Source organism: Trichosurus vulpecula, chromosome 6 (genome assembly GCF_011100635.1).
Source record: "Trichosurus vulpecula isolate mTriVul1 chromosome 6, mTriVul1.pri, whole genome shotgun sequence".
NCBI classification, from domain to species: Eukaryota; Metazoa; Chordata; class Mammalia; order Diprotodontia; family Phalangeridae; genus Trichosurus; species Trichosurus vulpecula.
The window spans coordinates 206,074,530-206,095,947 of record NC_050578.1 but is presented as its reverse complement, the minus strand read 5'-3'; the positions used below and the strand labels follow the sequence as shown (position 1 = coordinate 206,095,947).

Genomic DNA, 21,418 nt, shown 5'->3' with positions numbered 1-21,418 from the left:
GGGGTCGCTAGGTGGTGCAGCGGATAGATAGAACGAAGGACCTGAGTTCAAATCTGGCCTCAGACACTTACTAGCTGTGTGAGCCTGGGTAAGTCACTTAACCTCTGTCTTCCTCATTTTCCCCATGTGTGAAATGAGAGTAGTAATAGCAATGACCTTTGAGGGTTGTTGTGAGGATAGAATGAGATCATATTTGTATTGCATTTTGCAAACCTTAAGTGCCATATGAAAGTTATTATTATTATTATTGCACACTTTCAAAAAGACAGCTAACTATACAGGGCTTTGTTAAATAATTGTCAAATTCAGGATCCAGACAGTTCTTGCTTTGGGTTCAAAGGAAAAAGAGCGAGGGACATAAGAACCGGAGTCGTAAGTCCAAGTCTTTTACAGATGAAGAAAGTGAGTTGAAGGAGGGAGGGTAAGTGACTTATCCACTTGTTCAGCCAGGTAACACAATGGATAGAGCACTCGACATGGAATCAAGAAATCCCAGCTTCCAACCTCTGTCCCAATTTCCTCATCTGGAAAATGGGGCTAATAATAGCATCTCTCTCCCAAGGGTCTTTTAAGGATAAAATGAGATCATTCTAAGGTGCTTCACAAACCTTATAGCAGTATATAAATGCTTGCTATTCATTATTGTACAAGGTCAAATAGGTAGTAAGCATCAAAAGTGAGATTTGAACCCAGGTCCTCAGACTCTTGAGCCAGCATTCTTTCCACCATACTGTCCTGCTTCCACTGTACCATACTGTGGTCAGGGGGGCTTTAAAAGAGGATGAACAATTTGAGCCAAGTCTTGAGAAGTAATATGCTATTATCTTTATTTAACCTTGGTGTATTTCATATATATGCATAGTGTGTATATATATATATATATATATTATTTACACACACACACACACATATATATACATATATATATATATGTGTATATATATATGTATATATATGGAATAGGTTTTCAAAGAAACTAGGAACTTAGATGAAGTCTCCTTTACAAATCCCTGGAAAAGGAGAACAGAAAAAGACCGACTGGGGTTTGGAGGTAATTTGGGTTCATTGTGGCAATGAACAGAGCAGCATTATGGTGTTTTCACAGCCACTCAAAATGAAATGAGCTCCCCATCACTGAAGGTCTTCCCAGACCACTGAAGATGCTCGCTTTGGCAGAGGTGGTAGAAGAAATTCCTTTTCCTGTCTAGGTATAGGTTGGACTTGATGCTCTCTATGATCTCTCCCAGCTGGGAGATCATTTTATTCTACAAAACCTTGCCTTTTATGTGAACCTCACTCATTTGTCTTTGGAACATACTGAACCCTGCTTGTGCCTCAATAGTGAAATATGATTGAGAGACACACACAGAGAGAGAGAGAGACAGGAGAGAGAGAGAGAGATTGAGATTAAAAGGAGGTTCCAGGCATGAGGCATCTAGTCTTTCTCTAGTGCCCTGCTTGTGGTCCTCTGGAAATGGAATCTGGGTGTTAGTAGTAGAGGAAAGAACCAATTCAGTGCCAACAGGAACCTAAACTGAGCAGGGCTTCATGTTGCAAAGTCAACACCTTGAATTTCACCTTGAAAGCAAGGGGTAACCAGAGCAGACCAGGGAGTACAGGAGTACATGTATTCCATTTGAATTGTAGCCAACTGAGCCAATCCTGCCTTTGGTTAGTGCAGTCTGCATATTAATCCCAATGCCCCCCACATAAAGGGTCAAACATGGTCCCTCAGCAGCAACAGGGTGAGGTGGAGGGGTTGAGAGAGTATGTAATGAGTCTGAAACCTCCCCTATCTTGTAATTACTAGCAGGGGGTCCTCTACCCTCCAACTTCCCCCGCATCTCAAAAACCTTTGTTTTTGGCCCCCAACGTCACCTATATATTGCCACCTTACTTGCAATTAACACTTATTCTCCCCTAATGGCTTCTACATTGGTCTTAACCTTAACTCCTAATGGCTTTAATGCTGGCTTGCCTCCTCCCCACCAGTACTATACCTTGACCCTTAATAGCTCCTACAGTGGGCAGCTAGGTAGTTCAGTGGTTAGAGCTCTGGACTTAGAGTCAGGAAGACTTCATGAGTCCAAATCTTGCCTCAGATACTTATTAGCAATGTGATCCTGGGCTTAACTTGTTTTCCTCAGTTTCTTAATTTAAAAAATGGAATAATACAAATGAGATATTTTTAAAGTGCTTAGTGTAGTGCCTGGCACATAGTAGGTATTATATAAATGCTTATTCCTTTCCTTTTCTCTACCCATCAATCAACAAGCATCTAAGAAGAGACTATTGGCTAGGGGCTGGGGCTACAAAGATTAATAAATAAATAACATCCACTGGTTCCTGATGTTGCCTATTCTGTTGTCCCTGGTAGTAATTCCCCCCTCTGCCACCTTTTGTCTTGATGCCAAGTCTCTCCTCCTCCCGTTACTCCCCCAAAGCCTGGAGGGGCTCTCCTGAATGATGGATGGTGAATCATCAGGAATGTGACCTTAGCTCCAAGAGTTTAAGAAAAGAAACTTATGTAGAAATAGGATCATAGCATTTAGACATACAGGGGATCTGAGAAATAATCGAGTCTAAATTCATTTTTCAGATGAAGAAACTGAGACCTAGAGATCAAAGTGATTTTCACCCTTGTCACTTAGCCAGTGAGTAAATGGCAAAGCCAAGATTTAAAACAAGTTCCTCTGATTCTAATTCCAGTGCCCTTTGCATTATGCATCCTTTCTTTGGAGCCCAGACCATATAGTCCAAATCCATTAATTTTCCACAGATGAGGAAACTGGAACATAGAGTAGTGAAGCCACTTTCTTGAAACTGCATAGGTAATAGACTCAAGAGCCAAACCCAATTTCCTCCAAAGAATGAATGAAATTTTTACAAGCATTTATTAAGCACTTACTGTGTACAAAGCCTATGCTAAACACTGGGGATAAAAATAGAAAAAACAGAGACCACTCCTGCTCTCAATAGAGGAGACAACACGTTTAAGAGGTTTCAGAAACCATGTAAGCTATGGTTATATACTCAAAGAATGTCAGACCTGGAAGGGACCCTGGAAATGAGGTTCTTAGCCTTTGCTTTGCCATGGACCCCTTTGGCTTTCTGGCGAAGCCTACAGACCCCTTATTGGAATAATGTGTTTAAATACATAAAATAAAATACAAACGATTGCAAAGGAAACTGAAAGTTAGTGAAAATAACGATGTGATTTTTTTTTTCTATCCAAGTCCACGGATCTCCTGCAATATGTCCCTGAACATTGACCTCAGGTTAAGAACCCCTGACCTAAAAGAAAATAATAGAAGGCACAGTGGATAGAGCACTAGGTTTATAATCAGGATGAGTTTTCCTGAGTTCAAATCTAGCCTCAAACACTTAACTAGCTGTGTGACCCTGAGCAAGTCACTTAACCCTGTTTGTCTCAGTTTCCTCATCTGTAAAATGAGCTGGAGAAGGAAATGGTAGACCATTCCAGTATCTTAGCCAAGAAAACCCCAAATGGGGTCATAAAGAGTCAGATATGACTGAAAAACAACTGAGCAGCAATAAAGAACCTTTGAATATATACCATAGAATGTGACCGCTGAAAGGGACCCTGGGGGCATCGAAGATAGAATCTAAAAGGAACTTGAGGGAGATCATCTTAGTCCAGCCCACCTCCTCATTTCCTACAGGAGGAAATTTGAGGCTTAGAAGAGGGAAATGACTCATGGGCAGCTAGTCCTCAGCAGGGCAGGGATTAAGAATCCAGGTCTAGTGACTGCCACTGTGCTGCCCAAGTTGCCAGTACTTTATCATAATGAACGTCAAGTTCCATCGCAGGGATCCAGAAGAAAATCTCTAATGCCTGGCCTGTTACCTAAGACAGGCACAGGAGTATTGACTAGGTCCAGTCTGACTGACTTTGAACTTCTCAAACAGAAGTTCATTTCAGTAATATTATCCCAATTCTTCCCTCTGCCCTTTTCTGAATGGGTGGGTTTCTTCCCTAGTCTAAAGAATGAGGATACCAGTTATGTCTCTTGTGATAATTAATTCACACCTTTGATTTTTACAACACAGCCACAGGACAGGGCCTCTTTGGTGCTTCTCTTGGATAAAAATGAGAGCGGCTTTCTTTGCCCTTCATTAACAGCCTTGCCAGGTGTCCTTGTGTTTATTAGCAGTGGGACTCAGTCCAGCATCCTTCAAATGTGGTTCATCTCTGACCTATTATGCTTAATTCAATGCAAAGTGCAAGCTGGGGCTGCATAGGTAAGACTAGTATCTGCAGCCTGGCGTAGAAATAACTGAATTTGGCATCCTCTGGGGGGAAAGGGAAAGGCAGGAGGGAGGTGTTCCAGATCCTTCCAGATTTGTTGAGGGTTGGCTGTGAAAATAATATATTGGCAATTCACATTTCTATAGCTTTAAAAAAATATTGCTGTCTTTTGTTTTTATATCATCTTCATTTCCAAATATATTCTATCCCCATCTAATCCTCAGAAAACCATCCCTTATAATAGAGAATAAAAAGATGAAAAGGGAGGGGAATGGCATTGAGGGAAAAGAGTTTCATTCAACTAATCGGCATATTAACTGAGTCTGACAGTATATTCAATTTCCAAACTTATAGTTCACTACCTGTTCAAGGACGTAAAGGAGGTTCATTTGTGCTCTCTTCTTCAGGGGCAGGTTGGATCATCATAATTATATTGCATTACAGTTTTTGATTTGTTTTGTTTTTGTTGTTCTTTCAGTTTATACTACTATGTAATATACTGTGTATATTATTTTCCTGGTGCTGTTTATTTACTCTGTAATAAATCTTCTAATATGTCTCTATATTCATCATATTCAACTTTGGGGGAGGGGAAGTTGGGGGGATGGACCTGTGATTTCTTCTGCATAGGGAGCTCCTAGTGACTTATTGCACCTTCCAATGCAGATCAGCAGTACCCTCTCTGCAATAACACAGTCCGAGGGATTTGTCTGGATCACTGGGAAGTTTAAGTGACCTACCCAGAGTCATGTAGCCATGATATATGTCAGAGACTAGATTTGAAGCCAGGTCTCCTGACTCTGGGGTTAGCTCTTTATTTACCCACTTGGCCATGTGCCTCTCTTCATTTCTTATGGTGCAGTAATGTCCCATTTCCTATAATCTTCGAAATCAGATGCCGCCTCCTCCATGATGCCTTCCCCTAGAACTGAAAGTGACCCCTTCCTCCTCTCATTTTTTAGATTATGTTGTGCAGATCTCTCATTCTTCTTATGTTCTCCCCTGTGTCGTAGTGATTTCTATATGTGCCTGAGAATTATGGGACTTTGAGGTGGAAGGGGTCTTATCTAACCCCTTTCAGCCTCGTATAGATGAAGAAATTGCAGCCCATTGAGGCGAGCCACTTGGCCCAAGGTCACACAGGTATTAAGTAGTAGATCTAGCACTAACACCCAGGCTCCTCGTCTCTGATTCCTTTCTATGACATCATGCTGCCTCCGTTTATGGGATGATTTTGAGGCTCCCACCTCCTGAAGGGAGAGTGACTTCCCAGGGTCATCATTATAATTAGCAGCATGATCCTTAAAGTAGGTTAGGGAGGAAACGTTTAGTTTACTTGAGTAATTTGGCATTGCTTTCTGAGCCATCACATTCAGCATGGGGGAGGGAGATTGGACTGATTCTGAAACAGAGGATGTGTCCTAAAAACAGAGCATTAACAGAATCAAAGGTTCATGAATGGATGCTAAAAGTAGGGGAAGGAAACCTAGGCTAAGACCCCCTCCGAAATAAGCCAGGAATGGGGCTAGTTCCTTTTTATGTCTCTATGGACTCTATTTATTGCTCCAGTGGGAAGAGAAGGAATAGTAACAGAGGGGTGGCATTAGATGTAGGAATATGACCCAGGACCGTCATTCTGTTTCCTTTCAATCTCTTCCTCCTGCCCTTCACCTTATTCTAACAAACAGTAGGAGACATTGAATATTGGGAACCTTATGAAATAATGTGGATAATTCTTTTACAATAATCGTTTCTGGGTGGGGGAGCATCTATTATCTCTCTGGATCCTTACAACAGCACCATAATGTTTCTTATCGTGACTTGCCTTTAGAAAGCATTTTGAGGTTTGCAAAGCCCTTTACAAACATCATCTCATTGGAGCCCCACAAGGGCCCTAAAAGATAGGTATGTCTGGCACTTACAATGTGCCAGGAACTGTGCTAACTGCTTTCTGATTATTACCTCGTTTAGGTAAGTGCTATCATTATCCTCATTACAGATGAAGGAACTGAAACAAACAGAGGTTAAGTGACTTGCCCAAAGTCACACAGCTAGTAAATGTCTGAGGCTAGATTGGAACTCAAGTCTTTCTGACTTCAAACTGTGTGCTCCATCCACTTCCCAGTAGAATGCAGCAACTTGTCTAGTGTCACACAACCAGGAAGTATCAGAGCCAATACTCAAACCAAAGTCTTCTGACTCTGGGACTAGCCCTACAACACTCCATCTTCTACCATGATAGGAGCTCTCATATGTTCCACTTTACTCATGAAATAGGAACAACTCAGATGTGTACAGATCAAACTAGTCCCAGAGTTCCTATCCCAGCTTCACCATCATAGGATTTCCTTTCCCCTCCAATTTTTTCATTGATTCTGTCTAGTTTATCCAAGTGCTGCTTCTTTTTTGTATCCACTCCATCCTTGGGTCAATCAGAGCTTTTATCATCATTATAAACAAGCATGTATTTAAATATTTATTATTCTCTAGACTTCACCACCGTGCCTCAACTGTCTTCTCCCTCAGACCCTGGGGCCTCCTTTTCCCATTGGTGAGTTCCTTCTGAAATCTCCATTGTAGAAGAGCCCAGACCATCCTTCCTGTATTCTCTGGCTTTCACCATCATGTCTTCCCTCATTAGAATGTGGTCTCCTTAAGGGCAGGAAAGGGCTTTATTTTTTCTTATATTTGTATCCCCAAAACTTGGCACATAGTAATTGATTCAACAACGCTTGTTGACTTGGGGAGCACTATGCTAAATGCTGAAATTACAAAGAAAGGCAAAATCACAGTCTTTGCCCTGCTCCAATTCTAATGGGGGAGACATGCAGAAAAGTAGGTCCAGATAGTCAAGGTTTGGGGGAAGGCAAATCCTTCTGGATATATAGTACATGAAGTCTAAAAGGGATTGTGCCTGTGATAGGGCAGATGGAATAAAATACGGCAGGAGTTGAAAGATAATTCAGAGGTTACGTAAGTAAAATAATACACATATTGAACTTAATGCTTCTCAGAACACGATCTATAGTGCCATGTCTATGTGCGTGGATTGACGATTCCTATCAACAAAGTTAGTCTGGGTCTTAACTGAACGGGAATTCCTCCACAAGAGGGATTGTAAAGTCTCTCCTGGAGCAGTGGCAATGGCGAAGAGCTCACAGTCTATCGAGGACAGCCATGACATTTGTGTCCTCCTTTCTGATCCAGAAATTAAAAACTAGACTCTTGATGGAGGTTCTATTTTCCAAGCTCAGTCACAGTGCATTCTCAAGGGGAAAAGAGATAGAGCTTCAGAATAACCTCTAATGAAGAAATAGTACATTTCTAAGCTAGAAGCCTCATGAGGGCAGTGACCATATTTTCTGTAAACTTTGTATCTGTCCCAATGACCAGTGCATGGCACACAGTAGGTGCTTAATAAATGTTTCTTAAGTTTGAATTTTAAAATGGCAAAACAGAATACGTCCTGACTCAAAGGTGAATATTCCCCTGGATTGTATTAAGTAGAGGCAAAGTCAGCTATGAACAGCTCAGTATTTTGAAACTTGATTCCATTTTGGGGAGATAGTGGTATGCTGTCTCTGCTGAGTCCCCTTTTCTGACTGAACTGATGACTCAGGACATAGAAGGAAGAAGCTGCCAACCAGCATGCATCTGTGTAGGAGCCAGAGACTTATAAAAAGCAAAGGCTCCCCTAAAAAAAACCTCAAAGGGATGATGGGCAGGAGAAAGGAAGCTTTTGGCAAAACTTAGAAAATTATCACCAGTTCTCTAACATCACCCATTCCACTGGGAAATGAATATCCAAGATGTGGTTCTGTGGACGTTAGGCCACTCCTGCTCAGATACTTACTAGCTGTGTGACTCTGGGCAGGTCACTTAACCCTATTTTCCCCAGTTTCTCATTTGTAAAATGAGCTGGAGAAGGAAATGGCAAACCACTCCAGGATCTTTGCCAAGAAAACTCCAAATGGGGTCACAGTGAGTTGAACACAACTGAAAAATGACTCAACGACAAAGTTCATTTAGAGAGGTAGATTGACCTAGTAAAAAGAATACTGACTTAAGAGTCAGAAAACTTTGTGTCAAACCCTGGTTCTGTCACTTACTGTGCGACCTTTGGCAAGTCAATTGACATCTCTGAGCCTCAGTTTCCTCATGTGAAAAATGGGGGATGACAATACTTGTATGACCTAGCCCACAAAAATGTTGTGAGAGAAGTGTTTTGCAAACCTTAAAATCCCGTAGAAATCCTATTATCCTATTATTTTGACTGCCCTAATTACAAAAGGACATCGCCCTCAGCCCTAGGAGGTATTGATAAACATATGTGCAAGAATGCAATTGTGGAGAGCGTAATGTAGGAAGTGTAATGGTTACATTACAGTTTTCTCATCTGTGAAATGCTAATAGTAATAATGACATTACCTACTTAACTGATGATTGTGAGAAAAGAGTTTTGTAAAGCCCCATAGAAATGACAGCAAATTATTTAAATATTTTTATTATTTAACTGTAATGATATAAATTGTTAGTAATAAAGCAAAATTGAGAACTACTATTATATACGTATGCCTATATATACATATATATATACATGTGTGTATGTATGTGTGTATTTATTTATGTATTTATTTGGGGAAAGACTGAACTGGTTTTATAAAGGAAATTTCAAGGAAAGTATCACATCAAAAGAAAGCTGATAAAAGACCCCAAACAAATCATATATGGAATTCACCATGGATTATTGAGAGAATTCTTTAATTTGTGAGATATGACTATAAGAGTACTACACATTCCCTTAAGGTCTAAAAACATGTGGAACTTCTCTGGGGAAATGTCTTTGTTTAATGTTTCACAGCCACAGTAGAAAACCACCCTCATTAGTTTATGGTGTCATTTTGCCCCAAAATAATATTCTTCCAGCCAGTTCTTCACCTTATTCACCAGACTTGGCTTTTAGTGATTTTTTTCCTAGTCTCTCAAATCAAGTACACCCTCCCACGATGAAGATTTGCCACAACTGAAGAGGCCTAAAAGGATGCCTCCTCAGCTCTGACGGCAGGGCCGAAGAAAATCCCACAGAAGTTTTGAGCACTGATGACAGCATAGAACTATGATTATACAGTTACTCCAAGAGACTACTTTGAAGGGAGCAGCACTCCTTTGGAGGAAAAAAAGTTCTAGTTTCAGCAGGAAAAGAAATCAGTCTCGTTACGTTACTCATCATAGTTCTGATCCACTTTTTGGAAAATGGTGATAAACTGACACCTGGGGAAAAAACAGATGGATTATCATTCTCCCCAAAAGGTCCTGAAAAAAAAACCAGGAAATAACTGTTCAGGAAGTACAATTTCAGTAAGATACTTAATGAAATAGTGGAACAAAACTTCTGGAAAAATTCTCAAGGATAGCGGAATAGTGAGTAATCAGCTGCATGTGGTTATGGGTATGCATCATTATAAACATAGGATTTAGATCAGGGAGGGAGCCTTAGAACATAGAATGGTTTGGGGGGTGATACGTAGGATCTGAGGCTGGAATCAAACAAGCAAATGTGAAGCTCCTGCTCTCTGCCAGTTACTGGACCATGGGCTGGAAGAGCTCTGCTTTAGAGATCAGCTAGCTCAACAATTCTTAACCATATTTTAGTCATGGACACCTTTAGAAGTCTGGTGAAACCTATGGACCCCTTTTCAGATTAACGTTTGTTTTTTGCTTTTTGAGGGGGGAAGGCAAGGCAATTGGGGTTAAGTGACTTGCCCAAGGTCACATAGCTAGTAAATGTGTCAAGTGTCTGAGGTCATATTTGAACTCAGGTCCTCTTTACTCCAGAGCCGATGCTCTACTCACTGTGCCACCTAGCTGCCCAAAGTTTTTAAATGTGTGAATTAACTATGTAGGATTACAAAGGCAAACAATTAAAACATAGTTTATCAAATTCTTAAAAATGCATAGACCACAAGTTAAGAACCCCTGGTTCTAGTCTAACCCCTTCATTTTACCCTTGACTTACCCATCCAATCCTTTCATTTCTAGTTGTAATTGGGTAGGGAGGAGAATGTGGTAAACTGAATCCCGGAGAGCAGAAAAGACTTGCCCAAGATCAGCTGAGCAGTAAGTAGCAGAAGTGATATTAGACTCCAGATTGTCTGACCATTGCCCTTCACAGTACAGCATTCGGTATCCAGATTCGCTCCCCTTGCCTTCTCCACTGCAGCCAATCTATGCTAAGGCAACCTGGGAGTTATTTTACTACACTTTGGCCTTTTATCTTCTTATCTCTAGTGCCTGCCACTAAGCGAGTGCTTAATCAATGGTTGTTGATTTAATTGTAAACAGTCGTGTTCCTATATGTCTGTGTATGTGTGGAAGTGGGAGAAGTAAAGACCATTGGGATACTGAAATCTTTGGTGTTACTGGGGCCAGATAAAGTCTAAATGAAGTTACTGGTCTAAAGTTTTGTCCTTTATGGTAATGGTAATATGCTAGATTGTAGACCTATGGACCCCTTTTCAGATCAATGTTTTTAAATGCACAAATTAAGTATGTGGGATCACAAAGGAAAACAATTATATTGAAATATAGTTTAACAAAATTTTTTTTACAAAAGGCATAGACCACAAGTTTAAGAAGCCTTGGTTCTAGTCCAACCCTTTCCTTTTACCCTTCCTTTACCCACCCACTCTCTTCATTTCCAGTTGTAATTGGGTGGGGAAGTCTCATGTCCAGAAGGATTTGGTTGTGATCCCATTAGCCTTTGCTATAGTCAGTCCTCATCTGGTGTGTTGTATCCAATTTTGACTACCAGATTTTAGGAGGATCATTGACAAGCCAAAGTGTGTCCAGAGGAAGGAAATCAGTGAGATACGTGGACAATGGCAAAGCCTGTTATATGAGAAAGAGTAGAAGGAACTAAGTCTGTTTATCCTGGAGAAGACTTTAATAAAATGTAAAGAGAAGTATGTTTGGAATTAGATTCCTATCCCCTCATTGACACTTACTAGGTTTGTTATTATGGGAAGGTTTGCTCAGCTTTCCTTAGCCTCAGTGCAACCATCAGATGCAAACAATTAATACTTATACTACCACACAACACTGTCATGAGTATAACCCTTTGTGAAGGTCAAAGTGCTACAGAAATGTGAGTTGTTAAGATGATGTGGAGGACATTGCACAGTTTATAAAGCTCTTTCCATCTGTTATTGTCCCACCCCCACCCCATGTAACAACATGTGATTGATCAAGCAAATGGCTGTCTGTTGGGGGAGGGTGGTTGGAGGTGGGCAGTCTCCACTTGGGGGTAAGGAGACAGAGGTCTAAGTTGGAATGATGGCAAACTTAAAGGATAAAGTAGTCAATACACATGTAGAAAACAGACTTTTGGTCCTGGGAATCTATCTTTCTCTCCATGGAGTCATCCTGAAGGCAAGACTTTCAGCTGGGCTCCAAGTATTTGTACCTTTCTAGAGTGAATAGCTGGTCCTTCTCTCTTCAAGAGTCATAATCCTTGAAGTCACTACTGTCTTTGGGTGATCAGTTTTCCACATTTATCCACAGGACTTTACGCAGTCATCAGTCACCTACTCTAATGGCCTCTGCTACCACCTCCTGTTTACCTTGCTATTCTGACTTCATTTGCTAATGATCTCTGGTGTTCCTGATGGTTCTCCTGAATACACGTGATTCTCACCCGGACAATTCCATTTCCAGATAATCATTCATATAGGACAGAGGAGTAACAAGCACAAAAGAAACAGAAGGCCATGTGCTCTGGAACATGGGGCAGCTGGGTGGAGGGATGCAGCTTGCTGCCCCTCCCTTTGTGGCATATCCTTGTCTCACCTGCCACCAGGGAGGAAAAGAAAGACTTAGAGAAGAATATTCCTTTTGTTAAGAGAACTCAATCCTGGTTCAGGACCACCTGGGTTATCAGTTCTTTTGGCTTTTCAGCCAGTTGGAACCCTTTCTTATCACACAGTACCAGACTCTTAGTTAGGATCAGGCTCCCCCAAGCTTTTCTATATAGTCCTTTGGACTATAACCAGGCATGGAAGTTTATCTGCGTGCTCTAAGGACTGAGTCCCCATTGGTGGCCAGTCCACATTCTCCTCCCCACCCAATTACAACCGGAAACAAAGTAGATGGCCATTGATTATAGAATGTCTAAATAAATTTTGATCTGTCATATAAATGCTTTTACAAAGAAAGAGTTCTTTTGGAATCTGGGATACTTATCCTAGATTTCAAGACTTAACAAAATAGAAATGTGCCATGACTGGTTACCAAATAAATCCAAGCTGCAGAGAGTGGGATTTTCTGGCATTAAAAATACACATCTTAAAATTAATATTTAAAAGTATCTTCCTGAAAGTTGCTGCACAAGAAGCTGCCCTTGGTCCTACCTCTGCCCATCACTTTTCTTTTTTTTTTATTCTCAATCAGACTTTATAAAACCCAAACCTCAGGTCACCCTCACCAAGTCTGAGATGATAGCATATTCTTGATGATATTGCCCTTGAGTTCTCTGCTAACCAAACACTGGAAGAAACTAAACCCAGAGAACATAAAAATCAGGATCTAAATTACTGGTACTTTTAAATACAATATAAAGTATTTATAAAAACCTAAGCAAAATCAAGGATATTAAATCATGAAGAATAATCATTTAGAGCAAAGATGTAACACACTAAGCAAAATCAAGGATATTAAATCATGAAGAATAATCATTTAGAGCAAAGATGTAAAACAACACTATCCAATTCTTTTTTTTAACTTTGAGAAGAACTTCTGGGAGAATTTCTATGGATTTCTCTTAGATTCCTTTATCAATGAATATGGTCATTGACACTACTGGTTGCTGGCTGTTTAGTTTTCAATGGGAATGACCTTCTTATTTGATATATACCCCTGCTGACTCAGATCAGCCTTGTCAGCACAAAGATTCTCTCTTTCTGCTTTACTGTAATGTTGGCTGTCACTTCCTTGCAGATCATAGAATTACAGAATATTATAGCCAAACATAACTTTAGGGATTTTCTAGTTCAATGCCCTCGTCTACCAGGAGAGGAAACCAAGGCTGAGAAAAACAAAATGGCATAAAATAACAGGACAGAGCTGCAAGAGATTCTAGAATATAGAATTGTAAGAAATGGAAAAGACCTTAGAGTACAAAATGGTAAAACCAGGGGAGGATCTTGGAAATCACCTAGATCATACCACTTGTTTTAGAGATGCAGAAACTGGAGCCCAGAAAGTGGGGATCCTTCTGGGATGGCTCCATCTCTCATAAAATGGAAGTGCATCCTAAGAAAAAAAATCCAAGTTTTTAGAGTGTTCTTGCCCGTAATTTCTCTACCTCAATATACTCAACAACTAATATGGTGATATAAACAAAACACAGTAGAACTTAACACACTTGAGGCACTCGTGCATTAGGGAGAATTAGTGCAAATGGTCCCTTTGTATTTAATCAGACATCTGAGGTCACAGGATTTAGAGCTGAATGGGGAAAACTGAAACAAGCTTAGGCAGAAGTGACTTTTGTTGATTGATTACTCAAACACACAGACAGTAAGCAGCAGAGCTAAAATTCAAACCCAGGTCCTTTGACTCTAAATTCAGTGTTCTTTCAACTCGATTATGCCTACCCACATCACTGGGTTATTATGGTGGATAAAGAAGAAGCACTTTATAAATCTTAAAGCATTATATATAATGCAAATTGTTAAAAATCAAAGGGTCAGACTAGATGTTTTCTGTTGTACTTTTCAACAGTAGAGCTTAGATTTCAAGATTATTCTGGCAGGACTAGGATGTGAGGCCTATGATATGCCCACGGCCTCATGCTAAATCCCTGCTTACTTTCCTCCTTACCCACAAATGTGTATCATACACAGACCCAGTGTAATTAGAATGATGTACATTCCTATAGCACTTTATCATTAAACACTTCCACATACATTATTTCATATAGTCAACACAATCCTCTGGGAAGGGCATGGTGGGAAGAACCCTGAATTTAGAACCTGAATACCTGGGTTTGATTATAGATATTGCCACTTACTAGTAATATGACTCTACAACTTCATCGGTGAATTTTTTCTTCAGTCTCAGAATCTGGAATTTCCTTGGTGTGGGTACTCCACTGATGCAGATCACAACTCCTTTCTGACTTGGTAGATGGTATTTAATGGTTGCTTTGATCAGGCAATTCATCAGCCCGTGGTCAAGATTGGCTTGAACTTTTTTTATCTTAGCTAGGTTCTATGTCCTCACACATACAAGTCCTTCACTGGACCCTCTATCTTTGTATGGCCTGGCAGACTTTGCTGGATTAACTGTTGAGGACCACATCTACACCATAGTGAGCATTGCAGGAAGGCTCTGGTCCTTGTCCGTAAAATGAAGTTAGTTAGACTTAGACTTGTATTTGCTATCTCACAGGCTTACTGTGAAGAAAGTACTTTGTGAATCAAAAGCACTACATGCATATGTATGTATGCATGCATGCATGCATGTACGTATGTATGTAGGTTTGTATGTATATATGTACATGTATGTAAGTACATATGTGTGTATTGTATATGTAACATATATAAATATACATGTATATGCATGCATGCATACATATACACATACATACATACACACATATATAAAATTGTTATTCTTTTACAGATGAAGGACCTGAGGACCAGAGATATAATCTGATTTGTGCAGAGTCATATAGTCAATAAACAGCAGGGCTAGGACTCAGCCTCACACCTTGAGTCCAAGTCTAGTGATCTTTCCAGCATGCACTCTGGGAGTCTGGGGACAAAGCCCTGAGTACAATGGGGACATTTGGGATTCTGCCACAGGCACAAGAATTTTGAGAAGCCAAATATTTAAGCAAAGGACTGCTTCAGAATCTAGAACTAAATTCAATTCAGCGTTTTTTAAGCATTTGTGCCAGATGAGGGGGATATAAGACAAAAGTAAAACTGGTCCCTCCCTTCAAGGACCTTGTAGTTTGCTAGGGAGGAGGGGGAGGAGAAACAACATGTTCATAGGCTATGTGGTTCAGTGGAGACCTGAGTTGGAATCCTGTCTCTGACACTTACTAGCTGTGTGACCCTGAGCAGATCATTAAAGATCCCAGACTCAGTTTCCTCTTCTGCCAAAATGGGGATGATTATAGCACTACCATCCTTAAAATGCTACATAAATGCTAGCTGTTATTGCTACCATTAAATACAAAGTAGCTTCAAGAAGAAGACAGTACTAACAACTGGGATTTAGGAAAGCTTTCCTGAATGAGGTGGCACCTGAGACAGTAATTCATTCCCCTCCTCCTCAACTGAATGTGGCTTCATTAATTCTTGCACTATTTTCACATCATAAATTTCAAACTTAATCTGAGGGCACTTTTTCCTTCTTTTTTTGCTGCTTACCCCAAGTGCCAACATTGTTCTAGTTATAGCTCTGTCTGGGGAAGTGGCGGCACTCAACGGAGCACAAAGGAGAGGTCATTTGGGTGGGGTGGGCAGGCACACGGAGGAGAAACTTTGTGTCTTCCCTAGTTTGGCCCAGGGCGCATTTTGTTATTTTGCATTCAGTTTTTTAAACAAAGAAATACATTTTCCCCAGTTGCTGCTACCACTCTCTGGCAGGGCTGCTTTGGAAGCCAAAGACTTTTCTGCATCAGTATTGAACACCCTGTTTCAACCCTTTTCCATCTGTTCCATCACTGTTTAAACCATGGAGGAGCAGAGCCAATATATTTGATGCTGAGCTGTCGTGCAACAAATCACGTCAGTGTTTATCCTCCCCTTCCTCCTTCGCCAATATTGCTAAGCTGCAATGCCACTTTGAATACCCAAGAATCACTTTCAACCTAGTCTCGTTTGCAGAAAGCCTATTTCTCCTCTGGAGGGCTTTCAGACGGCAAAGCTGACAAAAGTGAATTCTACTTCCTGCTCAGATAAACAGGAACATGGCCTATTTCCAGCCTTCATGGAAATTAGTTGCTCATAGCCACATACACCCCATTTAGAAGAGGCCCCACTCATCATCGAACAGAATATGATCCATCCGGGATTTAAAATATGCAACTCTGCTCTTTTCACATGCCTTTACTTTTCTTACAGGTCAGCAACCCCAGGAAATGACGATGAGTGGCATGTTATAATTTAGCTTCCTGAGGTAGGATGGTCTTATACACCCAGTTAAGGCCTCACAATAATCATAGGGAGGAATGCAGTTGAATAAACGAGTCTCTAGTGGGACCTTTGTTTCCATTTCTCAGAAATGGGGTGGTTGGCTTAAATGATATTTAAGGGCCCTTCTAGCTTTAACATTATGCATATTTAAAAATCCCCTAACTCAAATATCCTACGTTTTAAGATCCATTCAAATGCTACTATTTGTCGTCAAAGCTCTTGGTCAGCGATGTTGTAAGATCCTCGCAACTATGACATGAAGGTCTCTTTGAATTTTAGCCTTATACATATTATCTTAAAGTTTTCTCTAGCACCCTGACCCTAAATTACATAGGAACATCAATAATATAAGCATGCAAATTGTTGCAATTTCTATTTTAAATCACAAGATGGCAGTAAGATTTTAACTCACTTACGTATTAAGTAATATGCAAATTAATTTTTATCTGAAAAGAGAAAGAACTTAGTCTTTTTTTTCCCCAAAGCAAAGTACAATTTCAACGGCGTAAATACTGACAAAGTCTTGAGGCATATTTAAAAATCACAGTGACATTAAAGTTGACCAAACAGCTATTTGCTTGAAGTTTCATTCACAAGTCATTTCTAGCTGAATTCCAACATTTAGAAGAATTGTCTTAGCTATGTGTCCCCAATCATAGAGGGAGGAAAGCTTATAACTCTTTAAATAATTCCTGACAGTTGAGCAGAGACCATCTTTGAAATCTACACACTCAACACAAAATCCATGATTTAACTTAAAACATGAATATAGAAACAAAGTCGTACTTGACATTTGCCATGATTGGAACCATTCTGTGGACCAGTATTGCACAATGAGTCAGGATCATGTTTGCTCTAATGACCAAGACTCCTTTCCATCATTTGAAGGTATAGATTTTATATTCAAGCATTGCAAATTCTCTGTCTCCTTATTTTTTTCTCCCATACTTCAAGGAATTTATGATCTCATCAATGTGGATACTCACATGGTGATGCAGACTGCATTCTGTCCTCTTGGTCTTGCCTGTGTTTGCCAACAAATTCTTCCAGAGGGACCCACCCAATGTGCTGGGGACCTTCTATGAGTCCTCTTAACTTTCTAATAGCATGGCAACTGGTAGAATCATGAGGTATATTTGTTCACTCACTCTTAGTTGCTTTATGCTTTTAGGATGCTTCTTTTGGGAAGCTCTTGGTTAGACATGAGTTGCAACTCACTCACATCCACCATACATCTTTCCATTTCTGTTGAGTTATGTATAACTTCCATTCTTCAGTGATCATGGCGTCCACAACTTTTAGTGCTCTAGCGCCATTGGAAGCAATCTCCCAAACGTCACCAAGCACGTTCTCCTCCTCTTATGCAATCCGGGACCCAGTTTGTTGGCCATCCATCTTAGTGTCTATCCAAGATAGACCAACTCTGTGGGTTATCTGTCTAACTACATAGCTTAGTGTAGTCAATAGGTCAATTGCCTTCAATCTCACAGATTATGTAATTAGATTATAGATATCATGGTTTCAACAACTATTTCTAAAGGGCAAGGCTTTATTACTGAGGCCCTGGCCAATGATATTTGATACAGATATTTAAACAGACTTTCTGAGGGTATTGCGAATAATGGTAATAAATCCAGTTTTTGTAGTGCATGAAAATTTTTAAAGAGCTTTCCTCACAGTAATCCTATTAGGTAGGTCATGTAAGTATTATGTAACTCACTTTTTAGATAATAATAATAAATAATAGTAGTAATTATCATATAGTACTTTAAGATTTTAAAAGCAATTTACATAAGTTATCTCATTTTATGTCCTCACAATAACCCTATGAGGGAAATTCTGTTATTATCCCCAATTTATAGATAAGGAAACTGAGGCAGGCAGAGGTTAAGTGGCTTTCCCAGGGTCATACACCAAGTAAATGTCTGAGGCAGAATTTGAAATCAGGTCTTTTTGACTTCCAAGTCTAGTGCTCTATCCAATGAACCACCCAGCCGGCTCCCTCTAATTTCAAATGAGGAAATTAAAGCACAGAGATGTTAATGGCTTGTCTAGGGTCACACAATTAAAAACTGTCAGAGCAGGGTCTTGAACTCCAATTCTAAGAGCAGTACACTTTCCACCATAAGGGATTGCACTCACAGAAGCATATGCTGTGTGTTGCGTACTATCATTTTTACTGTTACGTTCACCTGGACTCTTGTTGGAACATAAACCATGAGCCTCTCTGAATTTAGCCAGCCAGGTTCTCATGTGACGCAAACACAGTGTGTGCCTGCTCTGATTCAAAGTCCTTCCAACTCAGTAGGACCTGTCAGAACTTGGGTTCTGCTAGCATAGCATTCAAGAACCTGGGTCACCCTTATGTTCCAATGAGCCATCAGAATAGTATTTTAGTAGAATGTTATTATTAATAATAATAGTATAATTATTACAAGTTTTCAAAATAAAAATATCTTCTTTACCCCATTGTTTCCGTTTCTGTTATATGTTGAATGGATGTCTTCTTTGTTTGGTGACCATCTACCTTTGTAAGTGAAACTACCATCCTTAAAGCCTGTTCTTTCTTTTAACAGTATCTCAACAACAGGCTGTCCACAGCCACCTGGAGAAGCCATCAAGTACTGCAATTTTGTGTAACACCTGTGGGAATGTGTGCAAAGGAGAAGTTTTGCGAGTCCAGAACAAGTATTTTCATATAAAGTGCTTTGTTTGCAAAGGTAAGCTTTCAATCAATCAACATTTATTAAATATCTAATGTGTGCTAGGCACTGTACCAAGCACTTTTTCTCATCTTCCTTCATTCTTCATTCCAACTCTGTTTCCAAAACCACATCTCTAGTCATAGATTTTGGTGGCTGGAAGGGAACTTTTGTTGAACCCTCTCATTTTACAGATGAGAAGTAATTCATTCAGGGTCACCAACTAGAACCCATTAGCATGGGTCTTGAGCACAGGTCTCCTGATTCCTAGCCTACTCTTCTTCCTCCTGTCCTAATAGTGAGGGACTCAGTGTCCCTAGGCACAACAGTTATACTCTGAGAATTGCCATCATGCTATATTGCCTTTTGGTTGTAGAGGTGTTTCCTTTTGAGGTACAGGTTGGGAAATGTGACATTTTGCTCCCATTCAACACTGAGAGAGGAGTGTGTTAGGCAACAGACTCAGGATCCAAAAAGATCTTGGCAAGCTAGACCAATAAGGCAAATCTAAACAAGAAATTTAATACAGATAAATTTAAAGTCTTAACTGGATTTTTCAAAAAAGCACAATTTTGTAAGTTTGGCATAGATAAAATATAGCTTGAGAATGATTCATGTAAAAATGTGCACATATTAGTGGACTACAAGCTCTGTGTAAGTCAGTAGTGCGATGTGGGAGCCAGACACCTGAACTATCAAAGAATGCATTAATGTCCACAGGATGCATAGTGTCCAGAGTAAGAGCAAAAGCCACACCACTAGGTTCTGTCTCATGAAGGATATTGACAAACTAGAACATGTCCATAGAAGGGATGCCAGAATGAGGAAAGACTAGAAATACTGTAGGATGACCAGTTCTAAATAACCTAAGGATGTTTAGAAAGGAGAAGATTTAGGGGAAACACAGTAACTATATTCAAGTATTTGAAGATCTCTCATGGAGAAATGGCATCAGACTTGCTTTTCTTGGCCCTAGGTAGCATCAGTAGAAGTAATAGAAACTAATGAGAAGTAGTTTTTGACTCCATATTAGGATGAACTTGCCCACATTTAGAGCTGCCCCAAAGTGGAATGGATTACCTAAGGCTGCAGTGAATTCTCTTGAACTGAAGATCTTCCAATGGAGACAAGATGGACATTTGTTACAGATCTTATAAATCATAGGAATAAGAGGTAGTTACTAACATACTCAAGGTTATATAGGGAAGTAAGTGAACCAAGAGTGGAACCCAGATTTTCTGACCCCAAATCCATAAAACCACTTCTTCCACTATACCACACTGCTCTATTGTTATAGAAATTAATAGTATTTGAGATACAAATTGGGCAAGACCATCTTTTAGTTACCTTACAAATCTGAAATTCTATTATTCCATATTCCAAAATATGCCTACTTTCATGCATTTTTTTCTAGTTTTGCCTTTGAGTTGTGAGGAGAAAATTCAATTTGTCTTTAAATGTCACCTCGGAAATGTCAGTTTCTAGGATCCAAATGTATTAAAACCACATGAGGAAACAGATGAAGTGAAAGCACCATGGCTGGAGCCATGAACTGGTATAGCCATTCTGGAAGGCAATTTGGAATGGCAACCCAGACAGTCGCTAGATTGTGTATACCATCTGACCTAGCAATACCCACCACTAAGCCAATGTCCTAAAGAGATCAAAAAAGATGGAAATGCTCCATATGTACAAAAATATTTATAGCATTATTTTTGTAATAGCAAATAACTAGAAAAAAAAGCAATGCTCATTAGTGGGGGAATGGCTGAATGTGATGGAATTACATTATGCTGTAAGAAATAATGGGATGGTTCCAGAGAAACCTGGGAAGACTTGTATGTATGACTGATGAAAAGTGAAGAAGACAGAAACAGGAGGAAAAATTATAGCAACACTATGAAAAAGGAACAACCTTAACTCTCACTTAACTCTGGTCACCATAGTGACCAATGGACTGATGGTCCAATGAGGTAGAATGCTGCCCACCTCCTGACAGAGAGGGAATGGATTCAGACACACATTTTTGGATGTGGCCAATGTGGGGATTTGTTTTGCTTGACTAGCCATATTTGTTACAAATGTTCTTTTTAATTTTTTCTAGTGGGGGAAGAGGTGGGAGAGAGAAAACAAATGTTTACTAATTGAAAAAAGTAAAATTTAATTTAAAAACGATTTTAGAAATGATTAAGTAAGGGGAAAATCAAGTGAGTACTTTGGGCAAATCTGCTCTTTGGCCCTCT

The 21,418-nt window shown here is 39.8% G+C and overlaps 1 protein-coding gene across 19 annotated transcripts in view; it reads left to right on the top strand.

The window, feature by feature from the left end:
* The window catches only part of ABLIM2 (actin binding LIM protein family member 2), a 313,210-nt gene that overhangs the window by 89,731 nt on the left and 202,061 nt on the right, over nucleotides 1-21,418 (top strand). For all 19 annotated transcript variants that reach the window (XM_036763471.1, XM_036763486.1, XM_036763488.1 and 16 more), the window contains exon 2: nucleotides 19,050-19,193. In XM_036763471.1, the coding sequence (XP_036619366.1) occupies nucleotides 19,050-19,193 (144 nt within the window). The remainder of the gene's footprint in view (nucleotides 1-19,049; nucleotides 19,194-21,418) is intronic.